Here is a 21,456-nt window from a genome sequence, read left to right on the forward strand (position 1 = left end):
TGTTTGGTCCTCTTACTCTTTCTCCTACTATGGTTTAGTAATGATTTGCATTGCGTATCGGGCTGACGAAGCCAAAAGCGAAACGTGTCAAATTGGTCTGGATGACACGTCCTGAAGATCTTCCTGTTATCAATCCTGGTCTCAAGCGTTCACTGTTCTGGAACGGCTTTTTGCCCACTTGAACTTACCAAAGGCTTTTGCCTTATGTATTGTATTGCAGGAAAAGAGGAAGACCCAACAAGAGATGGATTGACTCAATAAAGAAAGCCACGGCCTTCAATTTGCAAGATCTGAACAAGGCTGTCAAAGGACATTTTGGAGGACTTTCATTCATAGGGTCGCCGTGAGTCGGAAGCGACTTGACGGCACTTAACACACACACACACACATTGTATTTCTATTGCAAAGTGACTTATTTTATTAGAATTATACCAGGTTTTGATATTTTGGTCTTCATACCATGTACGTGTCATGTACATATGTTTTTGTCTTTTTGTTGTTGCACTTGTTGTAATATAGCACCCCTTGTTAGCAAATTGGTTTTGGTACTGTTTTCCTTGCTTAGTAACTTCCAGGTGGTGGCAGGAGATCTCCCGCTATTACAATCGATCTCCAGCTGATAGAGATCAGTTGACCTGGAGAAAAAATGGCCGCTTTGGCCATTGGACTCTATGGCATTGAAGTCCCTCCCCTCCCCAAACCCCGCCCTCCTTAGGCTCCGCTTCAAAAATCTCCCGCCGGTGGCGAAGAGGGACCTGGCAACCCTACCGATGGGGTCGCCACAAGTATATGCCAGCGCTGAGCATAAGCCGAATGCAACTTGATAGCACTTTCCACCAGCACCAAATAAATAATTTCAGAAGTAGGAGCTCCCCGTGCAGAGAATACACTCTGTGCATCCCCAGAAGCAATTGCTGCTGCATGTTTTCTTATTTCAGGGTGCAATCCAAGAAGGGGTTGCAAATCTTACGAAACCTCCAGCAACGTTTAGGGCTCCAGGCTGGGAAATCCCTGCAAATTTGGGGATGGGGCTTGGGAAGGGCAGGGTTTGGGGGAGTGGAGGGACCTCAGCAGGTTTGTGACTCCATAGAGACTACTCTTGAAAGCTGCCATTTCCTCCAAGGGAACTGACCTCTGGGGTTTGGAAACCCATTGCAACTCTCTTCTCCCATTATCTTCAATGGGCTGACTTGTCATTCGTTTTAGTGCATCCCCATTGCAATCCCGGGAGATCTTCGGGCACCCCCCCGGAGGCTGGCTCCCCTACAGTCTACCAAGGGATGAAATACCTACCAACGTAGTAACTACTCCATGCATTAATTACTCAACACATTAGTGCATTGACTGATCAGGAACGTTGCAGCCCGGGAGCGAAAAATTAGGGCTGCGGGTAAATGTCCTCCCGCGAGAGACCCCCCTCTTTACCCCGCGCCCGCCCCACTTACCGGGACACGTTCTGCCCCAAGCGGGACTCGAACCGCCGTCCCCTGGACTGGAAAGACCACCGCCGGCCACAAAGCCCTAACGCGCTTGCGTCGCGCGGGAGCCAATCGGCGGCGCCCGTCGCTCCGTCTGACGGAGGGGGCGGGGCCAGCCCTGCTTCCAGGCCACCCTTTCCTCGCCGGCCGAGTCTCCCCACCGGCGCATGCGCGTTGCGTCGTTCTATTAACAGACTGGAGCTGGCTTTGCCCGGGCTGCAATTGTCTGCACCGTTTGCAGAGGAGGGTGGGGGGGGGGGTGGGGGGAGAAGGGGGGGAGAAGGGGGGGAGGGGGGGAAAGGGGGGAAGGTTGCAAGTTCAGAGGGTGGCAGTTGCCACCCCCAGACCCTGAAATGCATGGGAATCTGGAAATCCCACGTTGCCAAGAGGCTGGACACTTATAGAATCATAAAGTTGGAAGGGACCAAGGGGGTCATCTAGTCCAACCCCCTGCACAATGCAGGAAATTCACTACTACGTCTTCCCCCGCAGGGTGGCCCGAAAGCTGCAGCCCCTAGGATTTGGACGCCAGCGGTTTGGCCTTCCTGCCAGGCTCATTTTTACCCCCTCCTTCCTCCAGAGGGCGTTGGTGGTTCTCCCTTCCTCTTTTTATCCTCACAACAAACCTGCAAGGTAGGCGAGGCTGGCAGGATTTTGGGACGCGGGCAGACTGCCCGCTTGGTGCAGTGGTGAAGAGTGTCCGGCTAGAATCTGGAAGACCCGGGTTCGAAGCCCCGCTGTGTCATGGAAGCTCACTGGGGGACTTTGGGCCAGTCACACTCTCCCAGCCTAGCCCACCTCAGAGGGTTGTTGTGAGGATAAATTGTAATTGCGAGGATCCCACAGTTAAATTGTAATACTAATAGCTAAACTGTGGAACTCCCTGCCCCAGGATGTGGTGATGGCTGCCAATTTGGAAGGCTTTAAGAGGGGGGTGGACATGTTCATGGAAGAGAGGGCTATCCATGGCTACTAGTCAAAATGGATACTAGTCATGATGCATCCCTACACTCTCCAGGATCAGAGGAGCATGCTGAATATATTAGGTGCTGTGGAACACAGGCAGGATAAATGCTGCTGCAGTTGTCTTGTTTGGGGTCTTCCTAGAGGCATCTGGTTGGCCTCTGTGTGAACAGACTGCTGGACTTGATGGGCCTGGGTCTGATCCAGCAGGGCTTTTCTTATGTTCTTATGGAAGCCCTCAAAGAGCAACAGCTGGAGGTGGGGTCTCTATGGCATTATACCCTGCTGAAATCCCTCCCCAGGCTCCACCCCCAAATCTCCCGGAATTCCCCAACCTGGAGTTGGCATCTCAGCAGGACCGCGAATCTCGTGTGCCTTCCAACCCACCCCCGGACGCTCGGACGCCGCTGCCACATCCCGTCTGTAGCGGTAAACAGGGGTTCATGGGGGAAATAGAGACCCGAACCGTTATTTCAAGAAAACAGTTTATTCTGGCAGCTGCGACCCAGAGGCCCTAATGGGCAGAAATCTCTGAGTCCCGATCATACTGAGGAATGGATATTTATCCAAATTCAAGATATGACCACCATCAACATTCAGGGCATATCTGATTGTAATACAGACAGAGAGGTGGCAGTATAGTAATAGTGTCACCCCGTTCTTGCTATGGTTCACTGTAACCCTCCGTGACTCTTGCCCCAATTACTAGCACTCAGACCCACAGAGAAACCCTGCCCAGCAATAAGCTACTCCCTGCTGTCCTAATACATTTCAATACATTTACAGAAAGGAATTCCGTGGACCGCCAAAAATGGGTTATAGATCAAATCAGGCCTGAACTGACCCTAGAAGCTAAAATGACTAAACTGAGGCTGTCGTATTTTGGTCACGTCATGAGACGACAAGAGTCACTGGAAAAGACCGTCATGCTAGGAAAAGTTGAGGGCAGCAGGAAAAGGGGACGACCCAACAAGAGATGGACGGACTCAATAAAGGAAGCCCCACCCTTCAATTTGCAAGATCTGAGCAAGGCTGTCAAAAGGGTGAAAACGCATGGTCACTTTATCCTCCTTTAATCCCTGTTTCAGCCAGGATTCAGCCAGGATCGAACGCATGCGTTTTGCTTAATGTGCGTTCGATCCTGGTTAAAACAGGGATTAAAGGAGGATAAAGCGACCACGCGTTTTCACCCAAAGATAGGACATTTTGGAGGACTTTCATTCATAGGGTCGCCGTGAGTCGGAAGCGACTGGACGGCACTTAACACACACACGCACACACAGAAAGGAAAAGAGATTATTACGAATTGCAAAACCAGTGGATCTTCCACAGTCAGGGGAAGTCTACCTTGCCGTCTCAAGGCACAGAGCAATGTGCCAAGAGACCCCAGGAGCTTACAGTCTAAATTTAGAGCGGCCGGGAGAGAACTAGGCCACCCGGCTGGCTCCCTCGGCCGCCTGCAGGGGGCAGCCTGGCACCTCGGCCGCCCGCCCAGGCTCGGCCTTTGCCCGCCGCCGCTTTGGCCAACTTTCCAGCTGCGCCCTCCTTTGCGTCATGGAAACGCCGGGAGGGTGACCGGGGCGGGGAGAGGAGCCAGCCGTGGAGAGAGAGAGAGAGGGAAGCAACAAAACCAAGAGGGGGGGAGGGGGAAAGGCCGGCAGGGGGGCTGCTGAGCAACCCAAGACCCCCCCCTTGCAACAAATGCACGCGCGACCCCGAGCGCAGGAGAGGCGCGCCAAGGAGGCGAGCGCGTAAAAGGAGCGGGGCGCGCAGGGCTTGCAAGGAAGGCGTTGCGCGGGGAGGCAGGGCATCCTGCAGACGCTGCGCCCGGGGAGGCCGTGCCTCCAGCCGCGCAAGAAGGCATCCTGAAGGGACTGGATGCCGCGCAAGGGGGATCGCCGCCGCCGAGCCGCTTCCCCGGCTTCCCGGACCTCTTCCCGAGAGGAAGCGCCGCGGAGGGGCTGCCCTCCTCCTCCTCCTCCTCCTCCTCCTCTCGGCCTGCCCTCCAAGAGGTGGGGGGAGGCCAGCCGGCGCCACCCCCCAGCCACCCCGGGGGAAACTCCGCGCTGATCTCCGCCCCTGGCCGGAGAGGCACCCGGTGGCTTTCTGAGCGCCGGTGGTGCGTTTTGGAAAGCAGCCGCGCGATCCGCTCGCCGCTTGGGCCGTCTCCTTCGTCGAGCGGTGGGGTTTTTTTTTAACTATTATTATTATTGTCGGGTTTGTCTGCCTGTGAAACCAACAAACCCAAAAAACCCTCTCCGGCTTCCTCCAGATCTTTGGAGCGTGTCGATTTCAGATGGAAACTGACCAGGAAGGCAAGAAGGAAACTGACCTGAGCGCCCCGAAGGATTTGACGCTCCGCCGGTGGCCCTGAAAAACAAACTGGGAGCTGTTTTGGGACACAGGAACGACCCCTTTTCGGGTTGGAAACGACCCCCAACCCCCGGACCCCCTTTCCTCCCCAAGATCCTGGCTTGGAGGGGTGGGGGAGAGAGAGAAACGTTTCTTCTCCTGTTTCTCTTTCTGGTCCAAAAGTTCGCCTGAACTTTGAGGCCGCCTCGTGAAGGAGGAGGAGGGGTTGTATGTTTGTGTTTTTCTCTCTCCCCCCACCAGATTTGAGGCGTGACCCATTCAATTTTGGACTCGTTTGCGGCTTTTCGTCTTTCTCCTCCCCTCCGGAGGGTGGTGGATTCCGAAGCCGGCCCAGAAGGGATTACAGGAACTTGCAAAATATTTTTGTTTGGATCAATCGACAAAGGCGGCGGGCTTCCTTCTGTCTCTCTGCACGGAAGGTGTTTTTGCCCTTCTCCCCGGCGCCCTGGCTGCGTATTGCACCGGACAGACTTTTTCCAAAGCCCTAAAAAAAAAATCTTTAGAAAAAGAGGAAAATCTCGGCTTCCTTTATCGGAAGGCAATGGTTAATTTACGTGCAATCGCAGTGTGAATTTTAAAAAGGCAGCCGAGTCAGGCAGAACCGGTTTGCGAGAGAAAACCGACACTGGGATGCCAATTTTCTGGTTATCTGTGCATCTGAATGAGGCTGTGCATATCACCTAAAACCGGGTGGTCAAAAATGCTGTTCCGTCTGCCCCGAGCATGTTTTCCATAGCCAGAGCACGCAGACGGCCAAATCGCTGGGATTTATAAACCTTGGTGCTAATTCCTAAGACAGAGATACTTCTATTGTTTTCCTCGGGAGAGTGTGTGCAAAACCCTTCTCCTTTTCCACCAAGCTGTGGGGGTTTTCAAGGCAGTGTTGCGGTGCGGCCGATTGGCAGCCATTTAGGTATCCAGGGGAGTGTTTTCGAGTTCCTGGCGGGGTGGCGTTCCAGGGAAGAGCGATGGCGACGAAAGCCAGGGCCCTTTACAACTTCCAGAGCGAAAACAAGGAAGAAATCAGCATCCAGGAGAACGAAGAGCTGGTGATCTTCAGCGAGAACTCGGTGGACGGCTGGCTGCAGGGGACAAACAGCCGGGGGGAGACGGGCCTCTTCCCTGCGTCCTACGTGGAGATCCTCCACTCCAGGTCAGCCTCAACGTATACAGATAATTCCAACAGCCCTGGTGGGTCGCCCTCAAACGGGTCGTCCTTCTACGGGTCCCCTTCCAACACCAGCGTCTCCCACCAGGGAAGCTTCGAAGATGACGATGATGACGATTGGGATGATTGGGACGACGGGTGTACGGTGGTGGAAGAGCCCCACGGCGGAACGAGCACCAACGGGCATCTTTCCCCCAACCTTCAGCACCCCCGGCCGTACCCGCACCCAAACAACATGGGCTACCGTCCCAAGCCTTCTCTAGAGAGGCAGGACAGCCTAGGCGCTTCCAAAAGGGGCAGCGTCGTGGGGCGGAACCTGAACCGCTTCTCGTCCTTCGTCCGGTCCGGCGTGGAGGCCTTCATCTTGGGCGATGTCCCCATGCTGTCCAAGATCCCCGAGGCGTACTACATCGACATGGGGGCCAAGGGTCCCCAGTGGCGGCCCAACCCCCACCCGCTGATGTGCTCGGTGGAGGACCCCACCAAGCAGACCAAGTTCAAGGGCATCAAGAGCTACATCTCCTACCGGCTGATGCCCACCAACAGCGGCTCGCCGGTCTACCGGCGCTACAAACATTTCGACTGGTTGTACAACCGCCTCCTCCACAAGTTCACTGTCATCTCTGTGCCGCACCTGCCCGAGAAGCAAGCCACGGGGCGCTTCGAGGAGGACTTCATTGAGAAGCGCAAGCGGCGGCTGATCTTGTGGATGGACCACATGACCAGCCACCCCACGCTTTCCCAGTACGAGGGCTTCCAGCACTTCCTCAACTGCCGTGACGACAAGCAGTGGAAGATGGGCAAGCGCCGGGCGGAGAAGGACGAGATGGTGGGGGGCAGCTTCCTGCTGACCCTCCAGATCCCCACGGAGCACCAGGACCTCCAGGACGTGGAGGACCGGGTGGACACCTTCAAGGCCTTCAGCAAGAAGATGGACGACAGCGTCATGCAGCTGACCAACGTGGCCTCCGAGCTGGTGCGGAAGCACGCGGGGGGCTTCCGCAAGGAGTTCCAGAAGCTGGGCAACGCGTTCCAGGCCATCAGCCACTCCTTCCAGATGGACCCGCCGTACAGCTTGGATGTGCTCAACGGCGCCATCTCCCACACGGGCAGGACCTACGAGACGGTCGGGGAGATGTTCGCCGAGCAGCCGAAGAACGACCTTTTCCTCATGTTGGACACGCTTTCCTTGTACCAAGGACTCCTCTCCAACTTCCCAGATATTATTCATCTCCAGAAAGGTAAGTGCGGAGCACAGCCTGTTTCCTGTTGGAGCCTGGGGGGGAGGGATAGCACAATAATGTGGCAGAACCGGTATTTAATTGAATTGTTCTTGGGGAGGTTGGATAACATGAGGTATTTTTCACCGGCTGCCGAGAAACGATGTTGTTAGATAATGGTCCTACCCTTATACCATCTGGCAAATCACAGAGCATGCATAATACAATTCTTCTCCAAATACGGCAGGAACAGGTTCACCTTACTATATCCTCCAAGGGGATACGTCCTTAGGGTCAACATATTAAGGAAATAGTGACCCAAGAAGAAGAAGGTTGAAGGAGCTGGGTATGCTTAGCCTGAAGAGAAGAGTGAGAGGGGCTATGATGACCATCTTCAAGTACTTGAAGGGCTGTCGTAGAGAGGAGGGTGCCGAGTTGTTCTCTGTTGCCCCAGAAGGCCGGACCAGAACCAACGGGTTAAAATTAAATCAGAAGAGTTTCCGTCTAGACATTAGGAAGAACTTTCTAACAGTCAGGGCGGTTCCTCAGTGGAACAGGCTTCCTCGGGAGGTGGTGAGCTCTCCTTCCCTGGAGGTTTTTAAGCAGAGGCTAGATGGCCATCTGTCAGCAATGCTGATTCTGTGACCTTAAGCAGATGATGAGATGGAGGGCATCTTGGCCATCTTCTGGGCATAGAGTAGGGGTCACTGGGTATGTGTAGGGGGGGAGGTAGTTGTGAATTTCTTGCATTGTGCAGGGGGTTGGCCTGGTGGTCCCTTCCAATGATTTTAAGACCCTTCCCAAGTTTTCATTAAAGCATAATACCTTTGGCTGAGCACCCCATCTTACCAATCGAAACCTTTCGTTAGAGAATGAATGCTGGTTCCCGTTATTTAATTTTAAGGAAACAAAGCTTCTAAATTTAGAAGCCACTTTGGAGGAAAATGGGATGCCACAGATAACTTATCCAGGGCTAAGCAAATAGCCGATGCCAGGATGCGAGTGGTAATTTGAAAGAAAACAAACAAAAGGGTTAACACTGGTCTTCAGACTTAGGCTGCTGAGGAGGCAGGCCTTCCTCGTCAGTGACGTTCATTTCCCAGTGTATGTAAGTCAGTGATGGCATGGAATATTCACAAACATTCAGGCTAGAGTCCTGTATCTGGGAGGGAAGGGGGATTGTTCAGTTTGGCTGGGGATCAAACCTTTGCGTAAGCTGAAGGGACAGCTTTGTCATGCAGGCTGAGGACTGGAAAGAGATCCCAGGAACTGGAGAAAATGAAGGGACAAAGAGCCCAGAGGTAAGATGGAAGGGCGCAGAAAGTTAGCCCTTTCGGACAAACAGATATAGGCAGAAACGTGCAGGAGGCGGGGGCGTTCACTGTGCACATGAACACGTGAAGCTGCCTTCTACTGAATCAGACCCTTGGTCCGTCAAGGTCACTATTGTCTACACAGGCTGGCAGCAGTTCTCCTGGGCCTCAAGTAGAGATCTTTCACATCACCTATGACCTAAGTGCAGATGCCAGGGATTGAACCTAGGATCTTCCGCATGCAAAGCAGAGGCTCTGCCACTGAGCCACAGCTCCTCCTTGAATTAATCTGCCTTACACTGAATCAGACTCTTGGTCAGTCTTGTCTCCTCAGACTGGCCGCCGCTCTCCAGGGCCTCAGGCAGAGGTCTTTCCCATCATTTCCTACCTGATCCTTTTATCTGGAGATGCCCGAGATTGAACCTGGGACCTTCTGCATGCCAAGCAGACGCTCTTACCACTGAGCCACTGTCACATACGAACAGGGTTTCGTGCTTTGCATTTCAAGCGCGCATGGCCTAACGTAAGTGCGCACGGTCTAACCACAGCACCGAGCTCAGGGAACGGTGGCTGTAGATTTAGTTAAAGGTTCACTCGCTCACTCCCCCCGCCCAAGAATACAAGCAGCGAATAAAAGAAGAACAGGTGTTTATCCTCCTGCCCACACAACAGCCTGTTTCTCTGTGGGGATTGTGTTTTCCCTGTTCTCTGTTGACCCAGGTATTGAGTTCCGTATGGCATAACTTGGCGTATTCTCCCCAGTCTTTAACACAGACAAGAACAGGGATTGGCCAAGCGTCTTGGCAAGTGTGCCGCCCATCTGGCCCAAAATATACTCCCCAGCATGCGCTGCGGTAAGTACGCAGGCTGTTGGCTTCTGGATTCATGCCACGGTTATACACGCGGGCAAAGAATTCAGCTTCCAGGCAAAAATAATATTTCGTGATTTTGAAAGGGGGGTAAAAAGTAAGATCCTGGTCCTCATGGTTTGTACCGGGAGTAGACAGCAGGTATAATGAAGCCTTAGAACATAAGAAAAGCCCTGCTGGATCAGACCCAGGCCCATCAAGTCCAGCAGTCTGTTCACACAGGGGCCAACCAGGGGCCTCTAGGAAGTCCCCAAACAAGACGACTGCAGCAGCATTTATCCTGCCTGTGCTCCAAAGCACTGAATATAACGGGCGTGCTCCTCTGATCCTGGAGAGAATAGGTATGCATCATGACTAGCATCCATTTTGACTAGTAGGCATGGATGGCCCTCTCATCCATGAACATGTCCACTCCCCTCTACAAGCCTTCCAAGTTGGTAGCCATCACCACATCCTGGGGCAGAGAGTTCCACCATTTAACTATGCGTTGTGTGAAGAAATGCTTCTCTGGAAACTGCTTTCTTTGCTCGCGTTCTGCACTTTCCCACTCGGTGGAATGATGCCGCGCATACAACGCTGCCCATAGCTCGCAGGACAGAACCCCCACTGTCCTTTTCCGTGCCAGGGAGAACCTTTATCTCATTGGCGTGGTGCCCAGGCAGCAAGAAAAAAACAACCACATTACAAAGTCTGCCGCTGAGCCGCTGGTGGGAACAGCTGGGCCAAGGATGCAGTAGAGAGCAATCTATTTTTTTCTCTCTGCCTGCAACTATTGCTTCCCAAACCTCCAGTCCCAAAAGGTGGTCCTCGCAATTCGAAGGGGGCTGATAGAACTCACAGCGACTGCATTTTTTTAGAAGATTTGTGCATGGCTCTATTATAGGATCTGTGCTTAGCATGCATAAAATTATGCATGGGGTGGAGAGAGTGGACCGGGAGAAGCTTTTCTCCCTCTCTCATTATACCAGAACACGAGGTCATCTGCTGAAGCTGGAGGCTGAGAGATTCAAAACTGATAAAAGGAAGTATTTCTTCACACAACACATAGTTAACTTGTGGGACTCCCTGCCCCAGGATGTGGCGATGGCTGCCAACTTGGAAGGCTTTGAGAGGGGAGTGGACATGTTTGTGGAGGAGAGGGGTATTCACGGCTACTAGTCAAAATGGATACTAGTCATGATGCATCCCTATTCTCTCCAGGATCAGAGGAGCAGGCCTATTATATTAGGAGCTGTGGAACACAGGCAGGACAATGCTGCTGCAGTGGTCTTGTTTGGGGGCTTCCTAGAGGCACCTGGTTGGCCACTGTGTGAACAGACTGCTGGACTTGATGGATCTTGGTCTGATCCAGCAGGGCTTTTCTTATGTTCTTATGTTCTTATTCAGAAGGGCCCAGATTCAATTCCTGGCATCTCACGTTAAGGGATTTCCACACTGGAAATAATTTTTTCCTAAGGTTTCATAAACGCAGCAGAATGGGGTGACAGACAGCAGAAGGCGTGGGATTCCAGCTTTGGACATTACTTTGCTCCAACATCTCTGCAATTAGAAAACTTGGCAGGGAGAACGTTTCTCTCCGCTTGCTGAGCTGGTGTTCTGCTTGCGGGGAGTTTCTTGTAAAATGTCAGGGAGGATTGCAAAGTGCAGTCCTCCCGAAATACACCCAGCAGCATGCTACCACCTCATATTCCTGCACCTGTCCACAGACCCTGGGGGAACACAGCCCCTCCTGGTTCAAGTCTCTATAAAGTCCGGTCATGTGAATGCTTCTAGTGTGAACCTGAATTCCCTTCTCCGATTGGGCTCTCCCCATCGAGATATGGACGGCAAGGCTATTCTCCTCTCCCTAAACCCTGCCCTCCCCAGGCTCCACCCCAAATCTCCAGGAATTTCCCACCCCAGGGCTGGCAACCTTAACCCTATGTAGGGTTGCCAGGTCCCTCTTTGCCACCGGTGGGAGGTTTTTTTGGGGTGGAGCCTGAGGAGGGCGGGGTTTGGGGAGGGGAGAGATTTCAATGCCATAGAGTCCAATTGCCAAAGTGGCCATTTTCTCCAGGGGAACTGATCTCAGTTGTAATAGCAGGAGATCTCCAGCTAGTACCTGGAGGTTGGCAACCCTAACCCTATGGCACTTCCCTGAATCCTCTGCAATGCCCAGGGGTCAATGTTGGCCCTGGGGGGTTTTCCAGTAGTTGTCAAAATGGGAAAATGCTGTTTGAAAGGTAGAAATGTTTTAAGAGATCCGGAGTACTGAAATACATAGGCTATTGCTGTTTTTTGTACCTTTGCTGTTGTCAATCTCTGTCCCGCTTCTGGTTTTGGCTCTTGGAGAGAATCCAGGATTACCTAAAATAATGATAATAATAATTATAACGTGACTTGGTAGGATTGCTGGGTTGTACACAGGGAAGGTTTTCTTTTTTTGTGCGTTTCCTCAAGCCAAGCAATTATTTGCCTACCCGAGTCCTTTGGGAACAAGTGTTTTTTTAAAAAAAAACACACCAAAACTTTGTAACAACAGCTTCCACATGAAGAATGAGCGCTCAGGGGGAAGGAAACGGACGGTTAAAAATAATTCAGTGGAGATTTGTCTTTCCCTGGCTCCCCCCCCCACCAAGCATTTCTCCAAAATCCTCCCACCAGACTCTCCGGCTCAGCCCACTTGAGATTCCAGTGTGCATTTTTCAAGGTTCGCAGATCTCCTTTATCATAATTAGCCTGGAAAAAAGCACAAAACCACCTCCTTTTGGCTAACGGGCTTGTTGTGAGAATGGCGGAGAGCCTCCAGGGGTAACTTAAGGACGCTGCTATTTATTTAAGAAATGGTTTTTCATTGTGGGTAGGGTCAGCGCTTCTGAACTTTGAAAATAACTCTCCTTAGCCAGCTCCTCTGTCTTGGAGGCTTGCCGTTGGACAGAGGACGCTCAAACGCGCGCAGACATTGGGGATTGGCAAGAGGGACCTAGAACAGGGGATTGGCAAGAGGGACCTAGAACAGGGTTGCCAGGTCTGAACTTTGAAAATAAATAGCTTCTGAACTTTGAAAATAACTCTCCTTAGCCAGCTCCTCTGTCTTGGAGGCTTGCCGTTGGACAGAGGACGCTCAAACGCGCGCAGACATTGGGGATTGGCAAGAGGGACCTAGAACAGGGGATTGGCAAGAGGGACCTAGAACAGGGTTGCCAGGTCTGAACTTTGAAAATAAATAGCTTCTGAACTTTGAAAATAACTCTCCTTAGCCAGCTCCTCTGTCTTGGAGGCTTGCCGTTGGACAGAGGACGCTCAAACGCGCGCAGACATTGGGGATTGGCAAGAGGGACCTAGAACAGGGGATTGGCAAGAGGGACCTAGAACAGGGTTGCCAGGTCTGAACTTTGAAAATAAATAGCTTCTGAACTTTGAAAATAACTCTCCTTAGCCAGCTCCTCTGTCTTGGAGGCTTGCCGTTGGACAGAGGACGCTCAAACGCGCGCAGACATTGGGGATTGGCAAGAGGGACCTAGAACAGGGGATTGGCAAGAGGGACCTAGAACAGGGTTGCCAGGTCTGAACTTTGAAAATAAATAGCTTCTGAACTTTGAAAATAACTCTCCTTAGCCAGCTCCTCTGTCTTGGAGGCTTGCCGTTGGACAGAGGACGCTCAAACGCGCGCAGACATTGGGGATTGGCAAGAGGGACCTAGAACAGGGGATTGGCAAGAGGGACCTAGAACAGGGTTGCCAGGCCCCTCTTCGCAACCGGCGGGAGGTTTTTGGGGCAGAGCTTGAGGAGGGCAGGGTTTGGGGAGGGGAGGGGCTTCAATGCCATAGAGTCCAATTGGGGAATTGGGTGGGGGAATTTCTGGAGATTTGAGGGGTGGATTCTAAAGAGGACAGAGAGTGGAGAGGGGAGGGACCTCATTGGGGTACATTGCTATAGAGTTTGGCCATTTTCTCCAGGGGAACTGATCTCGGCTGTCTGGAGTTCAGTTGTAATTCCAGGAGATCTCCAGATCCCACCTGGAGGTTGGCAACCCTACCCCAGGGTCTCTAGCAGTTAAATACACTTACACGTGACACCCAAGCATGTAAACACTTGTGAGTGTACATTTCCTTCCTCTAAAGAAGCTCACAGTGGCATGCATAACCCCCTGCCCAATTTTACCTTCACAACAACCCTGTGAGGTAGGCTAAGATGCAGGAAAGCAATCACCCAGTGTGCTTGATGGCAGAGAGCAGGGACTTGAAGCCAGATCTCCTCCGTCCTATGATCACACGCCAGTTTATTTTTTTTTAGAATTAAAAATTACATAATCCCTAATCAAATAAAACAGAAGTAAACATTCTTAATTGGTAGCAGTAGCAGGCGCTGAAAACAAAGGCAAAAAAACATGGATTAAGACAGCAGAACTGTCTATAAATTAGCAACATCTTCCCGGCTTTAGCCCAGCACGGAGTGAAAAGGGGTGGGAAAAGGTATCGCAACTAACTAAAAATAGTCGCCGCAAAAGCAGATCGGACTCAACATTTTTAATTGTTGAGAGCAACAGATTGTAGGGTAATGATTCCTCCTCATTATACTTAAAAAAAACACCCCTCTTGCCTTTTAAAACAACCGAGGACAAGCTAGTAAGTGAATAAGGCCCAGAGTAGGGATGGAGTTGGGGTTGCCAGGTCCCTCTTCGTCACCGGCGGGAGGTTTTTGGGGTGGAGCCTGATGAGGGCAGGGTTTGGGGAGGGGAGAGACTTCAATGCCATAGAGTCCAATTGCCAAAGCAGCCATTTTTCTCCAGGTGAACTGATCTCTATTGGCTGGAGATCAGTTGTAATAGCGGGAGATCTCCAGCTACTACCTGGCAGTTATAAATAACAAATACCTGCGCTGAAATAGTATAGACCTAAATATTTAAGTCTATACTACCTGGCAGTTGGCAACCCTAGTGGAGCCTGAAGAAGGCGGGGTTTGGGGAGGGGTTGGGAATTCAATGCCATAGAGTCCAATTGCCAAAGCGGCCCTTTTCTCCAGGGGAACCGATCTCTGTCGGCTGGAGGTCAGTTGTAATCGCGGGAGATCTCCAGCTAGTACCTGGAGGTTCAATAAACACGATGTGCACTGATATAAGATATGGAATCCTAAAGGAAATAATACTCAGTACACAGCCGCTGATAATTACAAATATATTCACTCCTGTAATTACAACATGAACATCAATGTGTATACAAGTTGATGTTCATGTTGTAATTACGGTAGTGAATATATTTGTAATTACAACATGAACATCAACTTGTATACACATTGATGTTCATGTTGTAATTACAGGAGTGAATATATTTGTAAGTACCTGGAGGTTGGCAACCCTAGATGGAGTAGACCCTTCAACCAGGGGTAAAGGGGGAGTGATGCAGGCAGCCATTAGAGGTATGAGAATCCGGTTGTTACGAACATGATCCTATTTACAGGAGTGATGTGAAGGAGGGTGAAGATCTCCATATTACTACAAGGGCCGTTTTGGCCAATATCTCTGGCCTCTCCTTGTCCGGCGCCCTGGGAAAGCTTGTCTGGTTCTCCACTTTCTTTTTCCAGACGTTTTCAGTCCCCTTGTACCAAAGCCAGGAATCTTACTTGGGGTGGGGTGGGGGTTGCATTAAAGTCTCTCCCACAGCTCCTTCCTGGCCCCTGGATGTTAATGCATCATAACCTCAGGCCGTGCATCAGGAGAAGATAAAGACTCTTAAAAAGCAAGATCCTGTTTACATGCCAGCGCCCTTGCGGGAGGGAGGGAAACAGGCAAGGAAAGCAAGCCGTTTTTGATGGATTCTCAAGGCAGCAAGGCAGGGAGGGGGAAGAGATCTTCCACTCCAGAATTTGCAGGAGGAGGAGGAGGACCAGCGTCTCCCGCCGAGTCCGCGGCGTCTTCCGCAAACAAGGAGAGGATTGTAACTCCCCGGGCTGCTGGGATCGTGCCCAAAACACCCCTTCTACCATTGCTGAAAGCTCTCTCCTCCTTCGGTACGCTGTACTTATTGACTCTATTGGTTTAAAAGCTGGGAGACCCGGGTTCAAACCCCAGCTCTGCCACACATCTGGCTGGGTAAGCCGGGTCTCTCTCAGCCTAGCCTACCTTGCCGGGTTCATTGATTCATTAAAAACGTTTGTACGCCTCTCTCCAGAGACCTGTCGGGGTTCAAAGCACTTCGCAGACCCTCTGTAGTTGTGACAACAGCCCTGCGAGGGAGACCCATGTTATATTGTACAGGGTTGGGGCTAAGGGAGAATGTGTTGCCTAAGGCTAGCTCGCTAATGCACATCAGAGGCATAATCTGGACCAGGGATGTACTAGATCGCTTCCCTTTCCCTGAACCACTGCATTGTCCCATGTTGGAGGCCCCACATGGAGCTAAAGTGCCTGAGGAAACTAAAGCCTAGAGACTGACAAGTCTAGAAACCCATAGAGGAGAAGTCCAACAGTGGCCGTTAGCCATGATAACTTAATGGAACCTCCGTGTTCAGGAGAAGTGTACCTCTGAACACTCAGGGGCAACAACAAGGAGAGATATTGGTCTCTGTACCTTGCTTACGGGCCTTCTGGGGGCATCTGGTCGGGAACACGATGCTGGACTAAATGGACCATGGGTCTGATCTGGCACGGTTGCTCTGATGTTTTTCATGTGCACCACACATCTTAAGGAGGCATTTCCCTGAAGGAAAAAGAGGGCCAGTGATTTACCAGAAACAGGTCATGGGGCCAATTTGTGTATACAAAACAGCCTTCCTGTTTTGGGAAAAAGCTGTCCGACTTGAGCCCCGTTGGCAAACCCTGCAGGATGAAAAAAAAAAAATCATTTCGCTAAATGCGTCTCGGAAAGCTTGCAACTGGGGCATCGCTGGGTTTGCTTTCTGTGCAAAAGGAAAACCAAATTCTCTTGCTCCTGTGCCAAGAAAAACCAAATTCTCAGCCTCTGTCTGTGGCGTCGATTGGCTGGTGTTTTCCAGTCTTGCGGGATCAAGCTTTGCCTTTTGCTCTTTGCGTGGAGGGTTGCAACGGTTTGCAACCTTTGGAAATGTCTCGTAGCCTAGAGATGTGCAACTCTGGGAAGTACCCAACCGAGAGGGGTGGGCTCACTTCCTGACCAGCGGGTAGGACGTTGGCACGGTTTCCCCGAAGAAGGCAAAATGCTAGCAGCAGATCCCTGCCGTAAAACATTTCGAGAGCGCCTCGCGCAAACCTGCCTCCGTCTAGACAGCTGTTTTTGACATCTGAGCTTTCCTTTGGAAGTCTCTCCCTCTTGTTCAATTACACAGAAAAATAGTCTATTTCAATTCAATATTCTGCAGCAATGATGTCAATAGGTTCCCATTGCTGCAGAATGTTGAATTGAAATAGACTATTTTTCTATGTAATTGAGTTACTACAAAATGGATGATATACTATGGGGCTGAAGAAACTTATGTGAAACGGCCGTCCCCCATTTTCTTGGATTTATACCTATATTGGATATCCTGTGGAACTGATTACCTTTGAAATTCAGGACTTTTACCTCCAGATGTATACTACAAGACCTTTCCATACTTACCTGTAAATTTGTATATATTTAGCTACTTAGTTGTTAAGTTTTCATGTTGTACACTTGTCTTGTCCTTTCTAGCTTCATCACTTATTATACAGTTGCTATTTTGCAACCTGTTTATGTGCATTTTTGTACCAAATTCCCGTGCTAATTTCCCAACCTTTTCGGTACAGGCACGGAGGTGCCCTTTGTTTTTGATTTGCACCTCCAGGTACTAGCTGGAGATCTCCAGGTACTAGCTGGAGATCTCCTGCTATCACAACTGATCTCCAGCCGATGGAGATCAGCTCCCCTGGAGAAAATGGCCGCTTTGGCAATTGGGCTCTATGGCACTGAAGCCCCTCCCCTCCCCAAACCTCGCCCTCCTCAGGCCCCGCCCCCCAAAACTTCCTGCCAGTGGCGAGGAGGGGCCTGGCAACCCTACCAGCAGAGGCGGATTCTCGCAATTCTTTTAAGACACGTTAAATCGTTCCACGCGAGGATTTCGTCTGGGTTGGCCGGGTTCTCGATACTAGAATTTCAGCAGTGGAAAATTCAGCATGTATTGCAGATATAAGAGCAGAGATGTTTCCAGCCTATAAATATAGCAAGATGCTATCATTCTAGCATTAGGTACAGCCTGTACACGCCGGTAACAGGTATCCATGCCAAGAAAAACACTGTACCTGATTAATTATAGAGAAGAAGCACGCACCAAAATTACTCTGGTCCCCAAGAGCAAGCGTCCTGGATACCATCGCCGCTTGTATTTTCTTGCCAAGAGCTGCAATTTTACACTTGAGGAAGCCCAACGCAAACTGTGCAGGGCTGCCGCAAAGGCAAGCCCAGTCTACCGGGACGGCCTCATGCATTAGGCAGACGGCTTGAATTATTTATCGGGTACAACTGGAATTGCGACTTTGAGGCAAGCGATTGGCTGGATCGTTCCTTGCAGGGGGAGGCGGGGTGCTCCACGGTTTGTAAGGGGGCCGAAGGCTCCCTTGGGCCGTCTTAATCTAGGTCAGTGCATTTCATAGCTTTGCCGCTGCAGGGGAGGCTCTGTGCACCCGGGATTTTCGCCCGCGTCTGTCGAGCAAGCCCCGAGCATCTGAACCTCAGCGGGGTATAATGCCATAATAGAGTCCACCCGACAAAGCAGCCATTTTCTCCAGGGGGAACTGATCTTGGTTGTCCGGAGGTCAGTTGTGATTAGCAGGAGATCTCTAGGTGCCACCTGGAGGTTGCCCGCCCTAATTCAAACCTGGCTCTTCTAACTCCTAGTTGGATGCTCTAACCTTCTTGGTGTAGCCAGCGTGGCGTAGTGGTTAAGAGCGGGGGTTTGGAGCGGTGGATTCTGATCTGGAGAGCCGGGTTCGATTCCCCACATGTGCGGCGGAGGCTAATCTGGTGAACCGGGTTGGCTTCCCCACGCCTCCACATGAAGCCAGCTGGGTGACCTTGGGCTAGTCACCGTTCTCTTAGAGCGCTCTCAGCCCCACCTACCTCATAGAATCATAGAGTTGGAAGGGACCACCAGGGTCATCTTGTCCAACCCCCTGCCCAATGCAGGAAATTCATAACTACCTCCCCCTCCCCACACCCCCAGTGACCCCCTACTCCATGCCCAGAAGATGGCCAAGATGCCCTCCCTCTCATCATCTGCTTAAGGTCATCGAATCAGCATTGCTAACAGATGGCCATCTAGCCTTTTCTTAAAAACCTCCAGGGAAGGAGAGCCTCAACGGGTGTCTGTTGTGGGGAGGGGAAGGTGATTGTAGGCAGGTTTGATTCCTCCTTAAGTGGTAGAGAAAGTCAGCATATAAAAACCAACTCTTCTTCTTCTTCTTTCCTCTTAACACTGTTACACAAAGGTTAGGTGTTCCCCGTGCCGCAGACACACAGCCCCAAGTTTCCTCTTGGCACAAGTATGTGTCGTTCTGAGCTCAATCCACAGAGGCTCGATCGAGGCGGATGGGAAATTAGCACGTTGGCTAGGAGAGCGGCAGGCGTCAATTAGAGACAATGGGAAATTAGCACGTTGGCTAGGGTGGTTGGCTAGGGTAGTGGCGGAGGTCAATTGGAGACTGTGAACGGTGGTGGGTGGGGGGAGAGTGGTTTTTCCTCACCTGCCAAGTTTGCCTGATCAAATCAGTGGGGTTGGGAAGGAATCTGCCCACCCCACCCCTCACCCAGGATAAGGCAGAGTCTTCAACGCCCCCCCATTGGACCATTTTCTTGTATTCAGCTGCTGTTTGAAGACCCACCAAAATTATCCACAGCTAGGGTTGCCAGATCCCTCTTTGCTTCCGGCGGGAGGTTTTTGGGGCGGAGCCTGAGGAGGGCGGGGTTCGGGGAGGGACTTCAACCCCGTAGAGTCCAATGGCCAAAGTGGCCATTTTCTCCAGGGGAACTGATCTCTGTCAGCTGGAGATCAGTTGTAATAGCAGGAGATCTCCAGCTACTACCTGGAGGTTGGCAACCCTACCCACAGCTCTATTCTCTCTCCCTTCTCCCAGCTCTGGCTGTTAAAATATTTGTGATTAAAAAGAAAAGAATACACAAGGCAGACAGCAGAGCCGTTTCCCAAAAACCTTAATAATCCAAAATGTGCAGTGCTTTGGATCAACTGCCCCTCTAAGGGAGGCTTAATGGGGTGTTTTTTTAAGCAGGTGATTTACCTGCATGCTATCAACGGCCCATTTCCAATCAATAAGCCTCTCTTAAAGTGGCAAGATTTCCCCCCTCACTGTGTCGTTGGCCATCCTAATCGATTTTCCTCCAGAGAGCCTCCTCCTCTTATGCACAACCACCCTGTGAGGTAGGCCTGGGAAGGAAAGAGAGAAAGTCTGGCCACTTCATAGCAGAGTGGGGGCTTGAACCAGGGTCTAGTCCAGCACTAACCACTCCCCCACACTGCCTCGCCATAGAACCACGCTGGGTTTGTGTTTTTAAAAATCCACAAACGGATAAAGGTGTGCATATGGAGTGAGAAATGCACAGGCAGCAGCAAGCGACCAAGCAAAAAAGGAATATACCAGACACCTGATGACTTCAAACTTCTGCGAGCTAAAAATTAAGGCAGTTGCTCTCCATCTGCTTAACCTACCTCACAAGGCTGTTGTGAGGATAAAATAGGTTGGAGACTATTGTGCGCCACCTTGAGAGGGGAAAGTGGGATAGATTAAAGCACAGAAGATTCAGGCTGGGAAGGGCCTCTATTAGGGTTGCCAACCTCCAGGTACTACCAGATAAAGAAGGCTCTGTGCTGTGTAGTATGGAAAAGACAAAAACAGCACAAATTTTCAATGCAATTAAATATATTAAGTGCAGAAGGTGTTTTCGCCGTACACCTTCTGCACTTAATATATTTAATTGCGTTGAAAATTTGTGCTGTTTTTGTCTTTTCCAACCTCCAGGTACTAGCTGGAGATCTCCTGCTATTACAACTGGTCTCCAGCCGATAAGAGATCAGTTCCCCAGGAGAAAATGGCGGCTTTAGCAATTGGGCTCTATGGCATCGAAGTCCCTCCCCTCCCCAAACCCCGTCCTCCTCAGGCTCCGCCCGAAAAAACCTCCTGCCGGTGGCAAAGAGGGACCTGGCAACCCTACAGCCTCTATCTAAACCTGAATCCCAAGGAAAGGCAGGGTATAAAAATTTTAATAAATAAAATCAATACGTTTGTGACCGTCTCTCTGCCCCTTCCCCGGACAGGTGCGTTTGCCAAGGTGAAGGAAAGCCAGCGGATGAGCGACGAAGGGAAGATGGACCAAGAGGAGGCGGACGGGATCAAGAAGCGGTGCCGCGTGGTGGGCTTCGCCCTGCAGGCCGAAATGACCCACTTCCACGAGCGGCGGGTGTCGGACTTCAAGAAGATGATGCAGTCGTACCTGAAGCAGCAGATCCTCTTTTACCAGAGGGTCAGCCAGCAGCTGGAGAAAACTTTGCGGATGTACGACAACCTCTAGTCCTTCCCCCGCCTCTGGGCTTTGGGACCGGGCAGGGTCCGACGCGGCTCTCCCAAACCGTGGCTTATCGGCCGGGGTTATTTGCCGGGCTTCCCCTACAAAGCTCATCTCAGGGCTGGCTTGTCTTTCGCTCTATCCCCGTCGGAGACGAAACGTGAAGCGTGCGCCGCGGCCAGGCCTTGAAAGACGGCGCTTCGGAGTCAGGGAATCCGACTTTATGTCCGAGAAACTAAACACCGGGCAAGAAAAAAAGGGAATCGCGCGGCGCTCGTGACCAAATTCCATATTTAAACTCCGTCGCTTGGCTTGAACCGGTTTTACCGGGTCCCGGCAAAGGACATTCGTGACATTCCCGTGAATAGGGCGTCCTTAGGCTTGCCAACCTCCAGGTTCTAGCTGGAGATCTCCCGCTATTACAACTGATCTCCAGCCGATAGAGGTCAGTTCCCCTGGAGAAAATGGCCGCTTTGGAAATTGGACTCTATGGCATTGAAGTCCCTCCCCTCCCCAAACCCTGCCCTCCTCAGGCTCTGCCCCTAAAACCTCTCGCCGGTGGCGAAGAGGGACCTGGCAACCCTAA

The 21,456-nt window shown here is 51.4% G+C and overlaps 1 protein-coding gene across 1 annotated transcript; it reads left to right on the forward strand.

Moving 5' to 3' along the window:
- Window positions 1-5,765: 5,765 nt before the first annotated feature.
- SNX33 (sorting nexin 33) lies at window positions 5,766-20,878 on the forward strand. The gene is made up of 2 exons (XM_056865652.1): window positions 5,766-7,223; window positions 20,623-20,878. The coding sequence occupies exons 1-2, from the start codon at window positions 5,783-5,785 to the stop codon at window positions 20,874-20,876; spliced, it is 1,695 nt and encodes a 564-aa protein (XP_056721630.1). The 5' UTR covers window positions 5,766-5,782; the 3' UTR covers window positions 20,877-20,878.
- The last annotated feature ends 578 nt before the right edge of the window (window positions 20,879-21,456 follow it).

Source organism: Euleptes europaea, chromosome 20 (genome assembly GCF_029931775.1).
Source record: "Euleptes europaea isolate rEulEur1 chromosome 20, rEulEur1.hap1, whole genome shotgun sequence".
Lineage (NCBI taxonomy): Eukaryota > Metazoa > Chordata > Lepidosauria > Squamata > Sphaerodactylidae > Euleptes > Euleptes europaea.